Below are 23,277 nucleotides of genomic sequence, written 5' to 3'. Positions count from 1 at the left end.
CAATGAGGTCCCCCTCATTCTTCTAAACTCCAGCGAGTACAGGCCCAGAGCGAACAAACGCTCATCATAGGTTAACATAGTCATTCCTGGGACCATTCTTGTAAACCTCCTCTGGACCCTTTCCAGAGCCAGCATATCCTTCCCCAGATATGGTGTCCAAAATTGCTCACAATATTCCAAATGCAGTCTTACCAGCGCCTTATAGAGCCTCAGCGTTACATCCCTGTTTTTGTATACAAGCCCTCTTGAAATAAATGCTACATTGAGTTTGCTTTCTTTACTACCGATTCGACTTGCAGATGAACTTTTTGGGAATCCTGCACCAGCACTCCCAAGTCCCTTTGCACCTTCGATTTCTAGATTCTCTACCCATTTAGAAAATAGTCTATGCCTTTATTCCTACTACCAAAATGCATGACTCCACACTTTGCTACACTATATTCCACTTCCACTTCTCTGCCCACACTCCCAACATGAAGAGTAGCGGCAGAACTCCGCTAGTCACTGGCAGCAAACCAGAAAAAGGCCCCTTTATTGCCACTCTTTGTCTTCTACCATCCAGCCAACCTGCTATCCATGCTGGTATCTGCCCTTTGATACCGTGGGCTCTCATCTTCCTTAGCAGCCTCAAATGTGGCACCTTATCAAAGGCTTTCTAAAAATCTAAGTAAACAAATCAAAGTAATCAGGATATTATGTTCGGTTTTAGTAATTATGCTACAGGAAAGAAGCTATTAAACTGGAGAGTGTGCCGATCTAGGAGGTTGTTACCATGAGTGAAGGGCCTGAGCTGAAGAAAAAAGTTGGGCAGACTAGGACTTTATTACTTGGAGCACAGAAGGCTCCAAGGGTGATCTTATAAAGGTGTATAAAATCATAAGGGGAATAGATAGGGAGAATCAAGAACGAGAGTAGAGATTTGTTAAATTTAGAAAGATTTAATGGAAACCTGAGAGGCAGCTTTTTTTATAGGGAGAGAAACGATGGAACTGGCTGCAGAAGAGACAGGAACAATAACATTTAAAGACATTTGGACAGGTATATGAATAGGAAAGGTTTAGAGGCATATGGGCCAATTGCAAATGAGATTAGATTAATGGGCATCTTTGTGGGCATGGACGAGTTGGGCCGAAGGCCTCTTTCCACGTAATTTGAGTGAAAGAGGTAATTAGACCCTGTTATGTCCAAAATGTTCCACGCAGTGATGTCGAGAGACAAGGATAATTCACTATCAACAAGCACAGCCAAATTCCAATGGGCAACTTGCTTCCCTAATTAGCAGAGAGTTTTCTCCTGAATATCTAGTGACTTTAGTTTTGTTCGGGGTCTTTGATGATATATTCAATCAAATGTCACCTGCTGCCATGCTCATCTCACATTTGAAATTTACTGTTTGATTTCTGTTTGGCCCATTGGCCTTATGGTGAACCGAGCCAAAACCTAAGTTGAGTATGTCACTGGACTAAAGATTGAAAGGGAACAAACATGACAGAAATTTGTCAGATTGAATTTGTCCTCTCTTTTGCTTCTTGACATACCTGGGCAGTTTACAACATCAATGCTTCAAAAAACTTTGAAACTATATACACCCAACAAATTCTGATCTATCCAAGCCTTTTTTGCACCAAGTATGTCCCAGTCAATATTGGGGAAGTTAAAGATGTCTACAATGCCAACATTGTTGCTTTGGCAAATTCTATAATCTCGTGATTTGTTCCTTTATTTCCCACTAGCTTTGGGAAGCCTATAGTACAATTCCATTGGAGTGATTGCACCTTCCTTATTTTTGAGCTTCTCCCATACGGCCCCTGGTGGATTCCGACCCAAACCACCCCCTCCCCTGCAAATACAGGAGATGTAATATTTGTCTCTATACCTCCTCCCTCACCTCCATTCAGACCCAAGGTCCTTCCAAGTTAGACAGAGGTTCACGTGTACGTTCGTCTAACCTTATCTACTGTGCCCAGTGTTCCCCATATGGCCTCCTATACATCGGCATGACCAAGCGCAGACATGGCAACCTCGGTCCACCAAGGCCTGCTGGATCTCCCGGTTGCTAGCTATTTTAACTCCACTTCCCATACTGACTTCTCTGTCCACAACCTCCTCCAATGCCCAAGTGGTGTCACACACAAACTCAAGGAACTCCTTATATTTCGCTTGGGTAGCTTACAACCCAAATGGTATAAACATTGAATTCTTAAATTTTAGGTAACTACATAATCCTTCCCCTCTCCCTTCTTCCCCTCTTCCCCACCTGGACTTACACCCCTCCCCCTCCACGCCCACCAACATTCCTTCCACTGGCTTCACAATTCCAAACTCTTCAATTCTTTTGTCTGATACCTTCTGTCTTTTCATCTCTGGCCTTTGTCCAACTATCAGCCTATTAAAAAAAGCCCTCCTCACCCAAATCATCCCATTACCTGCCAGGCTTCTCCCCCCCCCCTTCCAGCTTTCATTCCCCCGCCCCTACAATCAGCTTGAGGAAGGGTCCGGACCCAAAACATCACCTTTCCATGTTCTCCAGAGATGATGCCTGACCCACTGAGTTACTCCAGTACTCTTGTCTTCTTTTGCCTCAGTGGATACCCATTGTAGAACTATCTGAAAATATTACTATTTACGATCAAATTGTGAAGAGATGCTTATTGATGAAAGAGCCATGATGATTGGACCTGGGACTTAAAGAACATAGAACAGTACAGTACAGGGACAAGCCCTTCGGCCCACAATATTTGTGTGGAATATGATGTCAAACTAAACTAATCCCTTCTGCCTGCACATATTCCGTATCCCTCCACTCCATGCATGTACCTGTCTAAAAGTCTCATAAATGTCACTATTGAAACTGCTTCCACCATTACCCCATGGCAGCCCGTTCCAGGCACCCACCACCCTGTGTAAAAAAGTTTGCATTGCACATCCCCTGTAAACTTCCCCCTCTCTCAAAGCTATGCCACAGTATTTGACATTTTCACCCTGGGAAAAAACAATTCTTTCTCTACCCTATCTATGCCTCTCTTGGCCTCAAGGAACTCCTGAAATGACAACAGGGGTTAAATCATCTAAGCACAACATGTTATTCTACCTAATTGGTAAGAATTCCTTTTAGGGATAGAATGTAATTATTGTAAAGAAAAACTTTGATCTATCAAATTTATTATTCCATGCGTGAACCTTGGCAGACAGACCACATTTTAATCTGCAAACAGCATCCTCAAGTTCACTGATTTATCTGCAGCCGTGGTTGTCTCGTCATCTGTTAATGCTCAACAGATCATGAAGGTGGGGGTGTGGAGAGCGAAAAATGAAAAGAGAGGGATGGTCGATGGCATTTGCAGACCTGCTTTCTGACAGCATTACAAATTCTTCAGTTTTGTTCAATTTAAAGCTCTTATAGACAGCACAAATTTCAAGTTTTCCATTGCTATTTTTCCAGCTGTTTTCCTTGCTTTTGATTTTAAATGTTACCTTTCCTCAGTTTTAATGTTTCTATATTACCTTGAGCCAAACCAAGTGTTACTCTATTTTCTGCGGGCTCTAGTTTTGAATAGCAACTTCATTGATAAACTCTGGAATATTGCTTCGCAAACATTTGAGTATGTCTCAAACAAACTTGTTAATCTGGCTGTTCGTATATTATCACTAAAAACAAATGTCTTCAAATACAAGATCGCGAGGGAGATGTGGAGAGTTATAGAGGGGTAATTGTTTAGATGTGGGTATCTGCTCAGCCAAGGCAGGAATGCAACAACTTTTCTTCTCAGAGTAGAGCAAGCAGTCTTTGAATATTTTTACGGCAGATGTAGATACTTTATAGAAATAACATCTGTCCATTCCCTCTGCGGATGTTGCCACAGACAGTTCCTCCAGCAGTCTTTTTTAGCTCAAGAATCCAGCATCTGCAGTTTCTTGTGACTCCATTAGAACCATTTCTGTTGGCTATCCCACTTTCTTTTTCTCAGTCCATATAGTCTGGCTTTGTCCCTATACTCCAGATCCACATCAGCAATGCAATATCCAGATATAACAGCTTATCTGATCCCACTTGCCGTATGACATTTTATCAGAGATATTCCCTTTGTTTGATATACTTTGGTGCTGCCCTGACTAACTTGCTCAAAAAAGACAGTTTAAAGGGTCCCGACCCAAAACATCGCCTTTCCACGTTCTCCCAAAACGCGGCCTAACCCGTTGAGTTCCTCCAGCACCTTGTGTTTTTTGCTCAAGATTCCAGCATCTGATCCTTGTGTCTACCGTAGACTAATTTGCTTCTCTCTTTCTCAGATCTAATGAAGGATCCCTCATTGGAAATGTTCAGCTTTTCTTTCCCCAGATGCTACCTGTCCTGCTTGGTTTTTACACCATTTTCCATTTCCTGTTCTTATTATGACATTAGGTCATGTACGAGACTAGCTTGCCAAATAGGTCCCACCATCTTATCATTACCACCATAATGTACAGACCAAAACATTCAACAAGATGATAACTGCCACCATGACGCATTTCCTCTCAAATGACATTCTCTTTTTTTTTTAAATTCATCCCTTCTCATCTTCTTCTGAAAACTAATTTGCCTTTGTTTTGTTTCCATTTTTGACAATGGGTCATAGACCGAAAAATTTAACTGTTTCCCTTTCCATGGATATTCTCTGATTTGCTCTTTTTCCAGCACTGACTGTTTTCATTTCAGATTTCAGGGATCTGCATTTTTTTAAATGTTTGATAGTAAATAAAAGATAGCAGAGGAAGTTGGGAAAGATGGGCGAGATAGCACTGAGAACTGTTAATGTGTATGTGAAAACTGACATTGCGTCTTTGGATGATGTGACTGAAGGACTATATGCAAATAAACAGGAAGGGGGCTATGGAGGGAGCCTTGGGGAAACACTGACTTGGTCTTTTTGGATTACTTTGATAAGGGGTTGCTGCAGTGAGCTTCTTCACTTGCAATGTTCAGTATTACACATGAAACCCATTTATACACCAGAGATTTATGAAGTCCCATCAGTAATGCATTTGTATTAGTGCTAAAACATGCTTAGTGGACTGATGCATTGTCAAAATAAGATTTTGCTTTCTCTGCCACAAACAAATTCAATTGAGCATTTGTATGTAGGTTATTTCTATGTGCAAATAACAAATTTTCAGCTAAACAGTTTAAGCAAATTACATGTAATACTGTCGATCACCACACAAATTGCATGCGGAATGAAACTATCTCCATATTTGCAATTTGTATGTAACAAACAAAGTTACTGAGCTGTGTATGTATGCTAATTACTAGAAAAAATAGTTCCATATTAAAGGCAGGGTGTGAAGACGATAGATATACCAAATCCTTTCTAGTATCATTATTGTTTTGCAATTCTGTTACGTCTGACTCCACATGTGAATCAACAGACGTGGTTAGAATGTTTTATCTCTGATATAAATTGTTTATACAATATGAAAACAAATCAAAATGTAAATAAAGTTCCCATTATTCTGTAAAATATAGACGCAAATTCAACATTTATCAGAATATATTTACTCAAGGCAAATATTTATTTGTCCAATATTTGAAAATAGTACACAAGCTAAAGAATCTAAAATATATATACTACATAAAAGCATAAACCGAATTGTAACAGCAATGGAAGCCATTCAGCCCATCAGATTCATGTTGGCTCCTTGTGGAGCAAGCTATTCAGTCTCATTCAGCTCTTTCATTGCAACTCTAAATATTTTTACTTGGATGTCTATCCATTTCTCTTTTGAAAGATAGTTTCTCCTGCTTTTGCAAGCAATAAATTTAAATCATAACTCTTCCCCACATAAATAAAATTCCCCACATCCCCATGAATTTGTCCCCCTTGGTTCTTGTACCATCTGGCGAAGAGAATAGTGGTTTTTTTTTGGGCCTATATTCCCCATATGCTCTTTAATCCATGGAGTAGTTCATGGAAATAATCTAGTAAATCTCATTTGTACCTATTTTTAGGACCATTTATTCTAAAATGTGATGGACACAATAGTTCAGTTGCAGCCTAACTAGTGTTTTAAGGGTTGAACAGAGTCTACTTGCTTGGAACAACAGTACTCTCAGTATAATGTCTCAGATCTTGTATCTTTAGTAAAGACTCCCTCAATATGCCATGCAACTTCATTCCCCTCTATTTCTGCATAGCCTTTACAGTTGTTCTATTTAGTCGAATATCTCTTGTTTCAAAATGTATCATTTTATTCCACCATTTGTCTGTGCATTCCACCAATCTTTGTACTTTGAGTCTATTTCTATTCCCCTCACCATTTGCCATACATTAGGTTTGGTCGAGTCGAGAACCTTGAAATTTAAATCTGCACTTCTATATCCGAGTCATTAATATAGATCAAAAAGTAGTGACCCATGCACTGACCCCAGGTGATTACCATTCTCCAGTCTAAAATACTTTCAGTCCAAGAGTCAATTATTTTGATTCTGTTGGCAGATCAATTTCCCTCATCTGATAAAGTTCTATCGTATCGTTATTCATGCTGCTACTAACCCTTTGATTCCCCAAGTTTCCATTCTACTTACCGGCTTTTTATGCAAGTAGCCTAATTTATTTTGATTTCAATAATTTTTCATGATTAAATATCCCACTGCTTCTTTAACACATGCTAACCTGAAAAGTTTTCAACCAATCCTGAAGTTCTGGAGGGGGCTGGATAGATGTGATCCGGCGTCGCTGTTGCCCTTGCCCATTTGCTGCTCTCAGATCACCGAAGGTGGTGGGTGTTGCCGAACATGGAACCAGCCCAGCGGTGCTGCCGGCAAAAGTAGACCATTCAAGCAAACCATAATTAAAAACAATGTTATGGATTGCAATGCAAGGGGATGTATAGGATTAATCAGATGTTATAAAATAACATGGAAGTAGCAGCCATTAATTCAAAACAAGAACGAGTCCTCAGAATATCGATTCTAATGTATATTGAAAACAATAATTAGCTTAAAATTAAACGGACAGCTTTGTAATTATAGACACTGTCTACAAAGACAACTGCGTGTTAATTGACCTACATCAAACCAGAAATCTTCAGTTTGTTACTTCACACCATAGAGGTGATAGAGATGAAGGAAACTTTCAGACCAGACTTATTTTGTCTAAAACACAAAGCACTGGAGTTACTCAGTGGGTCAGGCAGCATCAGGGAGGGAATGGACAGGTGACGTTTCAGGATGGAGCCCTTCTTCAGGCAGAAGGGTCCAGGATACCGGTGCTTTTTCTTCAGGCTGATTGCAGTAAAGGGGGATAGAGCTGAAAAAGAGGTGGGAGTTGGACAAAGCCTGGCAAGTGATAGGTGGAGACACAAGGAACTGCAGAAACTGGAATCATGAGTAAAACAGCAGTCAGGCAGCATCTGTGCAGGGAATGGATAGGTGACATTTCAGGATGGAGCCCTTCTTCAGACAGAAGGGTCCTGGATACAGGCGAGAGGGGTTTGACTGGATACAGATGACGTGGGGGTTGATTGGCAAAGGGATGGACCAGGAATAACTTGCATTTGTGTAGTGTCTTTCATTTTCCCAAGATATCAGAAGGCGTCCTAATACCAGTAAGTTTTGTTTAAAATGCTGGAATTGTTAGTATGCAGCAAGTATAACAGTCAATTTTCATGCACCACGGTTCCCTTAAAAAAAAGTGAGATTAACAGTTAATATGCTCATTACTTGAGGATGAATATTAGCCGGGCCACCAGAAAAACTACTGTTTATTGGAGTACCACAGGAATTTTAATGCCCACCTACTACTGGAGGCAGGAGATAAGGTCACAATATAATGCATTCTTCAAAGCATGGTACTGCTGATAATATGCAATTCCCAGTCTTATGCGAGACTAGATTATGAAGTATTGGGGTTTGACCACATGACTTTGACTCAGCTGCAGTACCACTCAGTCATACTGGAACATAAGACGTAGTATTATTTGTGCAAATGGTTGGTGAGATTGAGAGCGTTTAAACTGGATCATCAAAATGCAGCACCCAAGAATGCTGGAATATAGTTTAAAACCAAACTCTAATGGGCTTTAATCTCAGTTATGATAAACACAAATATAAATTATTTTGTTCTCTTTGCCGCACCTATTCAGAGCTTAACTGGTCAGGGCTCCACTCAGTTTAATTACCTGTTTGACTGGCCCATGACAAAAACGTTTTTGAGAGGGGATGGGGAAGTAACGCAAATAAATAAATAGCCCTAATTAAGAGTGGAAAATCTGAAAATTAAATCATTGCAGAGGCACCTGTGATCACACTAAATGCTCACATAAGCAGCAGCACCAATTCTAAGTTTATGCTGCCCAGCACAAGGGGCAAGATAGATTCAGAGTCGTACAGCACGGAAACAACTTGCCCATGCCAACTAAGATGCCCATCTAAACTAGTCCTGTTTGCCTGTATTTGTCCTATATCTCTTTAAACCTTTCCTATTTTAAGTTGATCCAATGGATATTAAATACTTATTCTTTTGAATTATATCCAGTATTTCCAGTGGTGATTAATATTGTCCCTTGAGTCGCAACCAATTCAAATAAACTTGGTTTGTTATTTTCAGACCATAACTGCAATATACCCTTTGATTAAAAAACCCCATTATTTTAACGTGTATTGAAGCAGAAGGAAGTGACTGGTATTTTTGAAAGTAACAAACACTGCTTCACTCATTTTATATTAAATCTCTTTAATACCTCAGAATTATATTATAATTCATTAAAATTTTATCACACTGAAGTGTCTGTGTCATGATCACTGAATTTTGTCACTATAGGGATTTTTGTCACAGTACAGGAAGTTAATAATTAAAATAAAATCTAAAATAATTTTGAAAATCCCAATTTAACTGTTAATAAAGAACAAATAAGCTTACACAATTCAAACAAAAAATCATCATTTTTATGCAATACATATATCATATATATTTAATCAAAGCTTCACAGTTAAGTATTTTTAAGAGCTTGACACTTGAGAACATGGCAGGTTAAAATGTTAACACATTAACAAATTATTTTATTTGCCAATAATGAAAACATTACTATGGATCTGAAAATCAAATGATGGAAACCATCTCCCGCAAGGCTGGGTCTTGTATCTATGGAATAGAATTTGTTGCCATGTCAGTAGTAGTTGTTTGTTAATGGACATGATGATTCTACCCTGTGGCCCTATACTGCCAGTTTTCATTGGGCAAAAATTAGTCCAATTTTAATGCTTTGGATTTTATGCCAAGAACTTGTCTCATCACAGCCTCTCTTTATACGGCAACTAGATAACATGCAATAGTCTTGGCATAATACACCATATGTTTGGGTTATGCATTTAATGCACATTCCTTTTTAAAACTCACATCTATCAGTATTAGCTGAGGTCAGTTATTTCTATAAACAGGAAACATTGAAGTATGCAGTATGCAATTCCTGCTTGTAAGCCTTGAAAACAAAGACATCTAAAATACCTTTTGTAGTCTGAGCCTTTGCAAGGTTTCTTTCCTGAAGAGAAAGACCGGACCTCAGGGCCAGGGTCCAATTTTCTCTTCATCTGAAACAAGAAATAGAAGAGATTTTTAAAAATATTGAAAACTATATTTTGATTCATTTAAGTCAATTATGTACGAGCACAAATAAACAATTACAATAATAAAGAAACCTGGTATAATGTTATCTGGTTTATAGGGAATAACAATCATATAATAGTTTAATAATCTTCATCGTGGACTTAATACAGGTCAGGTAGCTCAGCGTTGAACATTGAATTAATGATAAAGGTTGCAAATGCTTATCACTGCTAAAATATCTGATGCTGTTTGATGTACTGCTTTCAGTTCCTTTTGTTAAACTTTTCAATGTTTTCAAAGTAGATTTGTGCCTTTTACACAAATTTATGTATAAAAGACTGAATCAGAAAGAAGTTAAGCATAAAGAAGAGAATAAATGATGCTCACTGGTATTTTGCAGGGCATGAGAAATTTAGCTTTGCTCGAGTTCTATAGACTTTTAAAAAATCTAATGGAAATATAAAACAAGGCAGTTTTAAATATGCTGTTCGGTATTGTTTTGGGAATGATTTTGCATATGTAATCTAGGATAGTGGGGAAAAAATATTTCGGTGCACACCAAGCTTCCACAAAACAACTACAGAATAGCAATTCATTTTTAATCAAAATATTCAGAAAGGCAGGGGGAATCCTTGTCAACGGGCATCAGGAACTATGGTTTGTTAAATGCTTCACAGTATTTAACATGGGTTAAATTTATTGCATGGATCTTTGGCCTTCTAAAAAATTATTTATTGAATTAGGCAAATTATTCTGAGTAAATGATCACGAAATAGAACTGTGACCTTGCCAAGGAAATAAATTGAAATAGGTGCTATTGTTAATATTTTTAAACCAGATTATTCAATCATTGCATGGTTACGCCTGACCTCAGATCCAAATCGTGTGGCATAGAGTCGGCAGTGTGCACAAAATACAGCATTGGAATGAGTCATTCAGTCGGCTAAAATACGTAGACACAGGAGGATGCCAACCATCCAATTGCATTTTTCCCTGTTAAAATAAATATCCTGTTTACTTGGTTGATTTTTTCCCCCCAAGAAATAGGCATCTATACTTCTTCAACCATATACTGGTTTAACTAGTACAATGGAAAATAAAATTACTAACATGGTTTGCGGTTTTAGTATTAAATTACATTGGTATATGTCATGATGGTCCAATCTCGAAATGTGAAAAAGACTGCAACAGAAAGTGTTAGTCATCCATAACTCTAATGTGAAAGAATTTAAGATTTGCTACACCTTATTCTTGCTTACTTTTCTTCCTACACAGTGCAGCAGAAAACCTAACATTGTACAGGACAATTATAATCCATAAATTCTTCATGATCAGAGCAAAATCTAATTGGTAATTTATTGCTTGTCTTACATAAAACAAACCATGATCTACATTTCCTAGCATGATAATTATCACTGCGACTTCGCCACCTTACATCCAATGACGTGAATATTTGCAGTTATTTGCGAAGCTGCGACAGTTTTTTTTGAGCTGCTGTAAAGTCATAGGTCGACCAACTATTTAAACACATATCAAAGTCACAGAATATTAGACACTATCTTGACAGTAAACATTTTCGTAAACCTATTCAATGCTAAAATTCACTTACAAATTAAGATGATGCCTCTGTGATGGGGGGGGGGGGGGGGGGGGGTAAGGGTAGGGTAGGGGGGTAGGGGTAGGGTGCAGGAGGAAGGCAACAAATGGTGCTGTCATAAAACCCCAAAATCAATTCAACTCACTCGCAGGATTATAATGGCAATACTCTAAGCCTTATTCCGTTTTAAAAAGAATGAACTGCAGTTGTTGGGTAACAGGTAGTAAGATTTCAATAATTTCTAGTGGACGATTTCCACTGATTACAAAATAATTATTAATAATAATAATGCATTTTATTTATATAGCGCTTTTCATATACTCAAAGACGCTTTACAGAGAATTACAGGACGCTATTACAGGAGACTTCATATTATTGAAGTGAAGGAAAGATGCCTTTCCTTCAATCGACTGACATTTATTTTGTGCCGGTAAGTTATTGCCAGTGATTTCCAAAGAACAGATTAAAATTGCAATAATCTGATGACACTTAAAATTACCGTATTCAGCACAACATTGCAATCGCATCAACTTACTTTAAAAAAGATCATTTTTAAAGTGCCGTAGAAACCCATGGTGACTGTCGGTTCAGATCCTTGCGAGATCGGCTGATGGTTGCGGATACAGTGCTCCTTCAGGTAGATGGTGCGATGTCCCCAACATGGACATGCTCAGGCACGTCAAAGAATGGGCGAGCTTACACTACAACTGAGAAAAGCCGCCCGCCTCCACAGCCAATGCAGTTAGCCGGCAATTCTCACACGACAAGCTGTACTTGGGCTTCGGAGGGCAAAACACACAAAAAAATAAAAAAATAAGGGGGGTGGGGAAAGCTGGTGCAAGGGAAGATAGCCTTGGAGAATCGTCTGTCCAAAAAAAACCAACCCAGATTCTGCTGTGCCGAACAGATGGACGAAACCTGCACTCTGTTCCACCCCCTGCCTTGTAAGAAAGAAGTGGCACAGCCCAGCGACACAATGTGAGCTGCACGTCAATTAGATGAACAAAGCCCCAGGGAGCCTGCAAGCTGAGGGCGAGCGAAACGGAAGGAGAAATGCAGCCGGCTTCACATGATTAAATTCAACTCATTTCCCTCCCTCCCCCCACCCCTCCCGATTTGCATTCTGCGGGCAAGTGGAATTACTGATAGATCCGAAGATTCTGTCTCCGGTGCTCAATGAATCCCATTACTTTTATTTTGGAAAGGGACTTTCCTCTCACCATTTACTTTGTCGGTGTGCTCACACACAGACCAAGCCTCTCCGGCACCCACCCTCTTGTCCTTCATCGTGTTTGAATAATTTCACCTGCCTTTCCTCATAACAAACATCATGCAGGTGGTATGTGGGCCAGGGCTCAAGGTTTTCCATCTGCCAATGATCATTCATTGCCATAGCAATTGAAGCCGAGGTGGCAGAGGTCGGCCACCTACTTTGGAGTCAGTTTTGCTTCAAGTGCGCTCTTGGAACCCCTGAGAGGTAACTCCCAACCTCTACAGAAATGCGTGGAATGCCAAGCATGCAGAGGTCACGTTAATTCTTTGAAGCATCTGTAACCCTTTGACGTTAACCTTCTGGTGTGCAATTCCTGATCAACCGCGCCAAGATTTGAGATTTTCAGATTTTCAGAGCCAGACAAGAACCTTTGCAAAACAGGTGCCGACTTGAACTTTAACTATTCAAAATCAGTTTCACACCCAATTACTTTCTGCCCTCCAATAAATAGACCAGTGATAGCCCTTCTAAAGTGTCAATCACATACATACTTTTCATTTTCTAACACTAAGAAATGTGACTGTACATTGACATTGCATAGGGTCTGGTCAGAAACTGAATTAGCATAAACAGAAAACTTAACTTGTATTGTACAAAGGTGGTGTTACCCTTTAAGAACATAAAAAATAGCAGCAGAAGCAGACCAATCTATCTGAAGAAGGGTCCCCACCTGTAACAACATCTATCCATGTTCTCCAGAGACACTGCCTGACCCATTGAACTAATCCAGCACTCTGATAACATAGTCATGTTTCCTGACCCGCTGAGTTCCTTCACCATTTTGTGTCTTTTATGTAAATGAACATCTGCAGTTCCTTGTGTCTCCATTGCACTGCAAGTCTGCTCTTTTACTCAATAGGTTTTGGCTGATCCAACCTTAGATTCAGCATGACTTTCTCATTCCCTTTCACATCTTCTGACTTCATAAAAATTTTCACCTTGAATATATCCGATGACTCTTCCCGTCTAGGATGTCATTCCAATAATTCATGACTCTATGTGAAATTCCTCATTATTGCCTTAAATAGGCTTTCCCTTATTCTGAGTTCTAGATTGCCCTATCACAGTCCTCTCAGCATTTACTCCATCAATCCCCTTCAGAATCTTATTTATTTCAATTAGGTAATTCTCATTTATTTAAAATGCAATGCCCACACTGCTCAATCCTTCTTCATACATCAACCTCTTCCTCCAGGTGAACCTCCCCATAACACTTCCAATGCAAGTACAGTATACCATTCCTTAAAATTTGAGACAAAAACTGGACACAGTACTCTAGGTATGGTCTCACCAGCACTATAAACTTGCATCATCAGTACAAAGTATTAATTTCAGATGATTGTTAAGAGTAAATCATGCTGGAGTCACACTTACACCAAACTGGGAAAGGAGGGCTTATTTTATTTCCTTATTTTCTATAGTTTCAAGGTGACCATTAGTGATAGCAGCTTTTTATTCCACAAATGTAATTATTTGGATTTAAACTCCAGTTGTGATGATGGGATTTGAACTCTTATTTCTGGAAACATTGTACTGGCCACTGCATTGTCATCCATCTTACCACAATGCTTGTGTACCCGATGGCACTTATGTAAGCATCATCAAGAAAGATTTAAACATTTTAAATGTCTGTAACCAGACTGAAATAATAAAGAATTCTGCATATTTGTGAGGAAAATTACAGTTATTCTCCACTTCCCCTCAAGCTAGTGGAGACTTTCTGTGAAGAAGAATCTGAAGGCTAGATGTCCAGTTTTGGCTGGCATGTACATGTTGAGCTGATTGAGGTTCCTCGATGTGAAAATATTCTATAAACCTACTGAAGTAAAGAGATTTATTCATAAAATGCTGGAGTAACTCAGCAGGTCAGGCAGCATCTCGGGAGAGAAGGAATGGGTGATGTTTCGGGTCGAGACCCTTCTTTAGACTGAGATGCTGCCGATCCCACTGAGTTACTCCAGCATTTTGTGTCTACCTTCTACGTAAATAGACAAAGTTGAAATACATAAGTAACAAGAATTGGAGGCACGTGGTGTCAGGGGAAGAGTGGGATAGAAGATGTGGTTACTGGACTGGAGGTAGTTGCACAGAGAAGGAATACTGAATGGGAAGGCTTCAGGGAAATTAAGGGCAACGATTGCTAATACGTGCATATTACTGAATTTCCTCTCCAGAGAAGAAGATGATCTATGAAGGAATACACCGGGAAGGCACACGCTATCCATTCACCAAAGATGTGTCCAAAACCCATTTGGTGGCCTCAGAAACACCTACATTTTGACTGTGATCCAACAAGATGGTGGGTAGTTAGGTAGTTAGATATCCAAGGTCGACTCTTTAGAACCTGCTTTTTGCCTCTCCTTTTCCCACTGACAGCCAACAAATCAAATCACTATTCACAAATATATTTTCAGAAAACACAATCAAAATTGTGACTAGTGTGAGGTTTGTGGACTGAGAAGATCCACTATGAAAACCTTAAACACTGATAGCCCACTTAGTGCTAGCCAAAGGGCACTTGCAAGGGATAAGCACTGCATATAACCATATAACATATAACCATATAACAACTACAGCACGGAAACAGGCCCATTCGGCCCTACCAGTCCACGCCGACCACTCTCTCTGACCTAGTCTCATCTACCTGCTCTCAGATCATAACCCTCCATTCCCCTCTCATCCATATACCTATCCAATTTACTCTTAAATAATAAAATCGAGCCTGCCTCCACCACTTCCACCGGAAGCCCATTCCATACAGCCACCACCTTCTGAGTAAAGAAATTACCCCTCATGTTACCCCTAAACTTTTGTCCCTCAATTCTAAAGTTATGTCCCCTTGTTGGAATCTTCCCCACTCTCAAGGGGAAAAGCCTACCCACGTCAACTCTGTCCGTCCCTCTTAAAATTTTAAAAACCTCTATCAAGTCCCCCCTCAACCTTCTACGCTCCAAAGAATAAAGACCCAACCTGTTCAACCTCTCTCTGTAGCTTAAGTGCTGAAACCCAGGCAACATTCTAGTAAATCTCCTCTGTACCCTCTCCATTTTGTCGACATCCTTCCTATAATTTGGCGACCAGAACTGCACACCATACTCCAGATTCGGCCTCACCAATGCCCTGTACAATTTTAACATTACATCCCAACTTCTATATTCGATGCTCTGATTTATAAAGGCAAGCATACCAAACGCCTTCTTCACCACCCTATCCACATGCACTCTGAACTAAGCTCTTATTATCTAGCTCTTATTATTAAGCTCTGAACCACATTGACTATTATTGTTATTATTGCACTATTATTGTTTGTTTTTTATGTGTACGTATGTGTGCATGTATACGTGAATATACACACACTGAACTTTTTTTTCTTGTTTATTATATTGTGTACAGTGTACTATGTTTACATATTCTTTTGTGGTGTTGCAAGTAAGAATTTCATTGTTCTATCCGGGACATATGACAATAAAACACTCTTGACACTTGACTGTTGTGCTGTGAGCCTGGTGTGAACCCCTGGCCTCCCTGCTGCTCTCCTTGTTTTCTGGGTTCCACAGATGACCACTGTTGCACTTGCTACCTGAGAGAAATCTTTGGGTTGGTACGGGAAAACAGGCTTTCATCACTTCCAACAGGTGGTGATGAGGGAGACGGTATGATCCTGACAGTCTGTCAACAATGGAGCAGGTGTGGTCAGTCTCCCACAATCGGCTTCACTCACTGTGCATAATCTCCACATCTGTACAAATTTCCTGACACCCTGGTTCCCAGTAGAGCAGCAGGAATACTAGAGTTCATGCAAGATTTCTGGCAGAGTAGTGTTGTCAGTGACACATCTCCTTACATATAAAGCCATAATGTTCTCTTTTAGCAATAATTCAATTGGTACTTTCATTCCTGGGGATGCATTCTGCATGTTAAATGAAGTACGACTGTCATATTTAAATTAAGTAGCAATAATTCTAACAGAATTCAGTTGAAGTAAATTGCAGGGGTAGTACATGAAGATTGCAAAAATTGAACTAAATGTGGGGAATTCAATTAACCTAATATTAACTGGTGTGAACAGTCAATGTAAAAAGTATAGAGGGCACAGAATTTCTGAATTGCATTCAGGACAATGATTCTAGCAAGTATGTAGCAAAGCTACCAAAGAAAAGTATGTAAGAAGTGGTGTGTAATTCAAGATTTAGTTTTAGGGATTGAAGCTGGCATGTCAGAAACACAATTAATGGAAGCGATTGTAATTCACTTAAATTCAGTATAGCTCTGGAAAATGACAAATGAGAAAATAGAAGTGAGGGTTCTAAATGGGACTAATAATAAAATAAAATGGAGAAAGGGATTAAAAGGTCCGTTAGTTAAACTTTGGTGCTGAGAAAACCATTGGAATCAATATTAATGAACAGTATAAAACTTAATTTTAAAAGGCATATGTTAATCAAGGACAGTCAGTATGGATTTGTGAAGGGAAGTTTCTGACAGATTTAATTGAATTTTCTTTGAGGAGGTAACATAATAGTTAGGGCTTTTGTTGTAGTCGACATGAACATTATCAAGTCTTTCGATGATCCCATATAGTAAGCTGTCCATCAGCTTACTATATGGTAAAAGCTAAAAGCCCAGAAACATTCAAAGTCAATTTAAAATTGGCTCAGTGACAGGATACAAAAGGTAATGTTTTTTATGAATGGCAGAAAGTGGAGCTCTTCAGGGTTCAGTACTTGGGTGGCACAGCAGCTCCCCCAGCTTCCATAACATCCAATAGGAGGTGACGAGGGAGAGCATAGGATCACGGTGAGCCGTCAACTTGTGAAGCAGCTGCTGCGTGTCTGTAGCATAAACCACACTCACTTTGCTGGGCAGGTTGCAGCCCTGAGTACTACATCACAGCACTGAGGGCTTGCCCTGCTCACCCCAGTCCTCGTCAATACTCTCTGCGATATGTCTTGATGGTTCACTCCACAATGAATAATGCAGTGATGAAATTACCAAATCTCTGAGTGCCAAGAGAAATCTAATGAATTAGCTCTCTACAGGGTAGAACTAAGCAAGACCCCAGTGTAAATGGGAAATCTTGACGGGGTGTGGAGGAACATGCGAACCTTGGAATGTATGTCCACAGATCCTTAAGAGGTAACTGGACAGATCAATAAAATGATTAGAATGGCATATGGGATTTCTTCCTTTATCAGCTGTGGCACAGAATATTACAACAGGAAGTTAGGCTAGAATAGTGTACAATGCGTCAATGCCAGGCAGACACAACTTGATTACTGTATACAGAGCAGGAAAAAAATAATTGCGCTGAAGTGCTTACAGAGGAGATTTACAAGTTTGTTTTCAGGACTAGAAAACTTTAGTTATGAGGAAAGATTGGATAAGCTAGAGTTAATTATTTGGAACAAAGGAAGATGAGATACCTAACTGTGGTGTATAAAATTCCACGGCCAAGGAATTAGAGGTAGAATTCCCTGTTACATCCAAAAATAACTTAGATGTGTTTCTGAAGAGCCATGACCTGCAGGTCTAGGGACTAAGTGCTAGTAAGTGGGTTTGATTAGGCTTGATAGCCCTATTTTAGACACAATGGGCCATATAACCCCTGAATTCTATTTACGTCACTCTTATGTGGGGGTATAAATTACTGCTCCATTTTCAATACTTCAACCAATTTACTATTCATCCTAACACAGTTGCTTTACCACCGTGTCCCTTAATTTAATTAACAAGCTTCATAATTTGACAACATATATAGCCTGGCCTGTTACAAAAACATGGTGCGTGGGTTTGGATGCGCATATTAGGAAAATCTGTGTACTATAGTTGCATTAACTCGTGATCAATAATATTACTACTTCTTCCTGAGTGTAAACTAATATTTTTTGTAATTAGTTGGATTGGATTTCTTTTACTCTTTGTGAATCTGATAAATATCAACATTGAAACTGCACTGGAAGAGCTTAGATAATTTGTGAGTAAAGCTTACTACTACAGACAGATTTTACTTGACCCCTGCAGCCAGGACTTTCAACTATTTTTGTTTGGTGGCAGCACATCTGGCTGTACAGAGATGAACTGGCTTCATTCTTGTCTTCAGTGGGCGTATATAGGGCCTCACCATGTTGAGTTTGTGCATATTCTTGTAGCCTCTTCCTCCTGTTCATTATTTAAGTGTTCACTAAAATTCATAACAAGGTCCAGTTGTCCAGTCAGAGGATGCTGATAAAGACTATATACTTGTGGCAAAGAACTGCTGCCGCACAGCTCAGGGACCTGGGGTTGTTACTGAGCCTGGCTGCTGTCTGTGTGGACTTTCCATATTCTCCATGTAACCATGTGTTTTCCCCCTGAATGCTTTGGTAAATTGGCCACTGTAAATTGCACCTGGTGAGTACATGAATGGTAAAATCTGGAAGGAACTTTATGAGGGAATTAATTACAGGTAAAATTTGTGAGAGTTGAGATTGCTCATTGGGCCAACCTTCCTTCTATGACTTTATGAAATATTTAGTACATCTTTTATAATCCTCTCCCCATGTTGTGTGAGCAGCATGAACCCAAAAGTGAACTGATCATTCACAATTACAACTATCATTCATCACTCAATTCTCATTGAAGTGTTAGGCAAACTTATTGACACTATGAACTTCATGCTATTTTGACAAAGAGCTTTTGGAATTCACAGTCTTGATCCAGCATCAACAAGTTATTATTAAAGGGCATGAAGAACCAAAAGAAGAATATGCAGGGAGTTGATGATCCATGGAAAATACTCATATACGACTTATTTCAACATGAAGCGCTGCTACACAATACCCGACTAGTACCGTAAACCAATGCCAACCAAGCTTTAAAAAAATGGGAGGTTAAATTGCAGTGTGTCAAATTTTGGTTGACATCACCCTCTCTGAACACCTTAGGGAATTCTGCAGTGTAAAGATCCCAAATAAATAAAAGTAGTTCACTATAAGATATGAAAACAAATGTAGTAATTAATGGGAATTAGGAAGTGCTGATATTTCAATTTGTCAAACTATTTTAATTAGTTACATCAATTGAATAAAATATTACAATTTGTGAATTCAAGTGATTTAATTGTTCTGACTGTTGTCCATTGTGACACACAAAGTTCAAAGGACTGAGAATGTGCGTAAAATATAAAGGAATCTTCTATTTAATAGGGATGTCAAACATTCAAACTGACCTCAGGTTACAAGGCATTTTTGGGGCAGGAAAATTATTTAATTACAATTCCTACCATTTTGTGTTTGTTAATTTTAAACAAAATCATTGCAATTAATATTTTACTAACTAATAGATATTATTATTATTACAGTATGTTTCACACTTTCATATTACTTCATACTTGATATTTGAAAATATACAAATGAACAGAATTGCACAGGTATAGTTATAGAAGCAAAATCTTAATCTAATACAACAAGGTAGTGCTTCAGAGATTCACAGATCCAATAGAAGCACAAAGAAAAGTCCCTTGACAGTGCCGTGATTAAACACATTTTACCGTTGGTGACCTGCGTACAAGGTGCTATTAAAATATTTTTAAAACGAGCACCATTATGCCAATTCAACAAGTGAGTCAGAAAGACAATGTTTTTAGCTGCAGATATAGAGGGAAACCAAGAAATATAACCTCCCTGTACCCTCCTCAAGAGCATAAGCATTCATGCATGGGATTGAATGGGATTCATGCCTCTGTCTTTCTTGGTGCTAAAGCCTATGGGTTTACAGGGTGCTGTTGGAGTGGCCTATGCAAGTAATTTAGCACATTTTGTATTTGGCACACACAGTGGTGGAAAGAATATTAGCATGGTGGACTCTTGCTTGATGTAAAACTTCTTGAGTGTTGATGGACCCACACATATGCATCCATAATATTCCTTATTTATTCTTTTAGAAAGTGAAATGGTTTTGGGGTATCAGGAGAGGTGTCACTCATTGCAAGATACTCAGCCTCTGACCTGCATCTGTAGCATTATATTTCTGTGGCGGATCCAGTGAGTTTCCAGTCAATGGTTATATTCAAGATATTGATGGTGCGGGAGTTGGCAATGGTAATTCCATTGATTATCAAGGGTAGTTGCTTGGAATTTCTCTTGTTGGAGATAGTTATTGTCAAGCAATTCTGTGGGTGTGAACATTACTTGCCACATCAATACACATCTGAATGTGTCTACATTTGCTGCATTCAGGCGTGGTCCACGACATTTGCTGATGCGTTGTGAACAGAACTGACTATTGTGCAATCATCAACGAACATTCCCAATTCAGTGTGGAGGAAAAAAGTTTATTGAGGAATCTGCACCTCACTGTAATTCCAGGTTTGGTGGGTCTGTCCAGCTGGTGTTATAGGATGTACTCAGGGATTGTGATAGATGAGTCTACGTTTGATTACATCCAGTTGTTGTTATCATCTTCAGATTCAGCCCTCCCATCTTAGCTACCTGAGCCCAGGTGTTTGTGAGGAACACTTTACAAAGTGGGCAAAGCTGGGAGTGACTTTGCCATGTTTGAATTTTGCATTCATGTGGATGTTGAGTGGGTTGTCCTGCTTTATTCTTTTGCACTCCACTGGGGACAAAGATGGGACATCGAGAAATCCTAGGCCGTAGAAAGAAAGGTGTTTTTTTCAAGTTTGCAAAAGGAAAGGCTTTTCCGAAAATTAGGGGATGTAAAATGGGAGCTCTCAAGCCAAGATAGCAGAATTGGCAGAAAAGGGATATATTAGAAAACTTTTTTAAGTGCATTTAACATTTATTTACATAATTTGCGTATGTTCTTCATGACAAACAACATTATAGAGGTTATGAATGCTGAAAATCACAGCGTTGAAATCTGTGAGCAAAGATTGTTATAATTTTGTGCAATTGGGCTCTTTAAACGTGCAGTGCAATCGAGCTGCTATTATCACAGACTCAATCTACTGTTTAATGAGATCAAAAACCTTTATTAATCTATTTTAGTCCACGCCTTTGGCAGTCTCCAGATCTTGATATCTCCTGTGTATACCTAGTGACCTGGGGTAACAAATTTTTTTTTGTTCAATTGTCTCTTTGGGATGTTTATGGACGTGTCAGTGAATCATGTTGCCAGTGGCCTCACAAATCAACTAATGCAAATTAAGCTGCTTCATACACCAGTGTTTGATTTCGTAAATGCTGTAGAATTGCAAGCACTAAAGAATGGGCAATGGAAAATTAGGGGCTTGGGCAGAGGGAAGCCAAAGGAGTAGCAGAGATGTCGTCTGTAAATCAAAAGCTAAGAGGGAAGCATAAGAGGAACGCGACAATATCTGAGAATGTATTTATGAAGAAGAGCAGTACAGAAATGGGAGGATTTGAGGCAAGAGCCAGATGTCAAGTCTATGAGACTGAGAGAGTGTAACAAATGCACTGGGTGTAGGGCTCTCTAGAAATGTTCAGATAAAACTGCCTGTGAATATGTTATTTTTTTAAAGGAGGAAGTAGTATAGTGTATGCCCATTAGCCACTAACAAAAAACGCATTTACCCACGCCTGAATGTTGCCTTAGTCTTGCTACAGGACTCTAAACTAAACTAATCTCTAAACTAAACTAAACTAAACAAGCAGACATGGACTGCTTTATTTCATGAGTAATTGCAAATGAAATTGAACAACACACATACATCATTATTCTCATCTTATGATGGATGAAAAATCGATGAAGCACCTGAAGATGATTGTTCCTGCGATTGTGTCCCAAAGAACCTCTGCAATGCTGTCCTAGAGCTGGAATGATTGACAATAGACAATTCGAGCCAGCACCACCATTCAATGTGATCATGGCTGATCATTCTCAATCAGTACCCCGTTCCTGCCTTCTCCCCATACCCCCTGACTCCGCTATCCTTAAGAGCTCTATCTAGCTCTCTCTTGAGAGAATTGGCCTCCATTGCCTTCCCAGGCACAGATTTACAACTCTCTGACTGAAAAAGTTTTTCCTCATCTCCGTTCTAAATGGCCTACCCCTTATTCTTAAACTGAGGCCCCTGGTTCTGGACCCCCAACATTGGGAACATGTTTCCTGCCTCTAACGTGTCCAATCCCTTAATAATCTTATACGTTTCGATAAGATCCCCTCTCATCCTTCTAAATTCCAGTGTATACAAGCCTAGTCGCTCCAGTCTTTCAACATCTGACAGTCCCGCCATTCCGGGAATTAACCTAGTAAACCTACGCTGCACGCCCTCAATAGCAAGAATATCCTTCCTCAAATTTGGAGACCAAAACTGCACACAGTACTCCAGGCGCGGTCTCACCAGGGCCCTGTACAACTGCAGAAGGACCTCTTTGCTCCTATACTCAACTCCTCGTGTTTTGAAGGCCAACATTCCATTGGCTTTCTTATAATAATAATAATAATCATTTATTTTATATAGCGCCTTATCAGGTGCTCAAAGCGCTTTACATAAACAATCAACATAAAAACAAACAGACAAACTATCCTAACGGAGAAGCGGCGAATAAACAACGCCAGCGTCCTCTCACGTCAGGGTCCGGCAGTAGAGAACAAAAAGCACAGGACACACAGATACAATTTTTACACAATTTTTTACACAAACAGCCATCACAGTGATTGCTCTAGGCATACCCTCACTGTGATGGAAGGCAAAGTCTTATCTCCTCCTGATTTCTTCTCCCGTGGTGCCACGAGGTGAAGCCCCCACTGGGCGATGGAAAGTCCCAGGGCCGAGCCGAGCAGGCCGATGAAGGTCCTGAGCCCCCACCGGGCGATGGAAAGTCCCAGGGCCGAGCCAAGCAGGCCGATGAAGGTCCTGAGCC

At 39.6% G+C, this 23,277-nt stretch overlaps 1 protein-coding gene across 5 annotated transcripts in view; it reads right to left on the bottom strand.

The window, feature by feature from the left end:
* Positions 1-23,277, bottom strand: part of fbxw7 (F-box and WD repeat domain containing 7) — a 187,701-nt gene that overhangs the window by 18,191 nt on the left and 146,233 nt on the right. For 3 of the 5 annotated variants that reach the window (XM_078405865.1, XM_078405872.1, XM_078405878.1), the window contains 2 exons: positions 9,483-9,565; positions 6,651-6,792 (listed from right to left, as the gene is read on the bottom strand). In XM_078405865.1, the coding sequence (XP_078261991.1) occupies positions 6,651-6,792; positions 9,483-9,565 (225 nt within the window). Of the gene's footprint in view, positions 1-6,650; positions 6,793-9,482; positions 9,566-11,713; positions 12,113-23,277 lie in introns of those variants that run through there. The other 2 variants (XM_078405886.1, XM_078405893.1) reach the window with 1 other exon arrangement.

The sequence above is a fragment of the Rhinoraja longicauda genome, chromosome 1 (assembly GCF_053455715.1).
Source record: "Rhinoraja longicauda isolate Sanriku21f chromosome 1, sRhiLon1.1, whole genome shotgun sequence".
NCBI classification, from domain to species: Eukaryota; Metazoa; Chordata; class Chondrichthyes; order Rajiformes; family Arhynchobatidae; genus Rhinoraja; species Rhinoraja longicauda.
The sequence above is the reverse complement of the archived record's forward strand: the minus strand, read 5'-3'. Positions and strand labels throughout refer to the sequence as shown.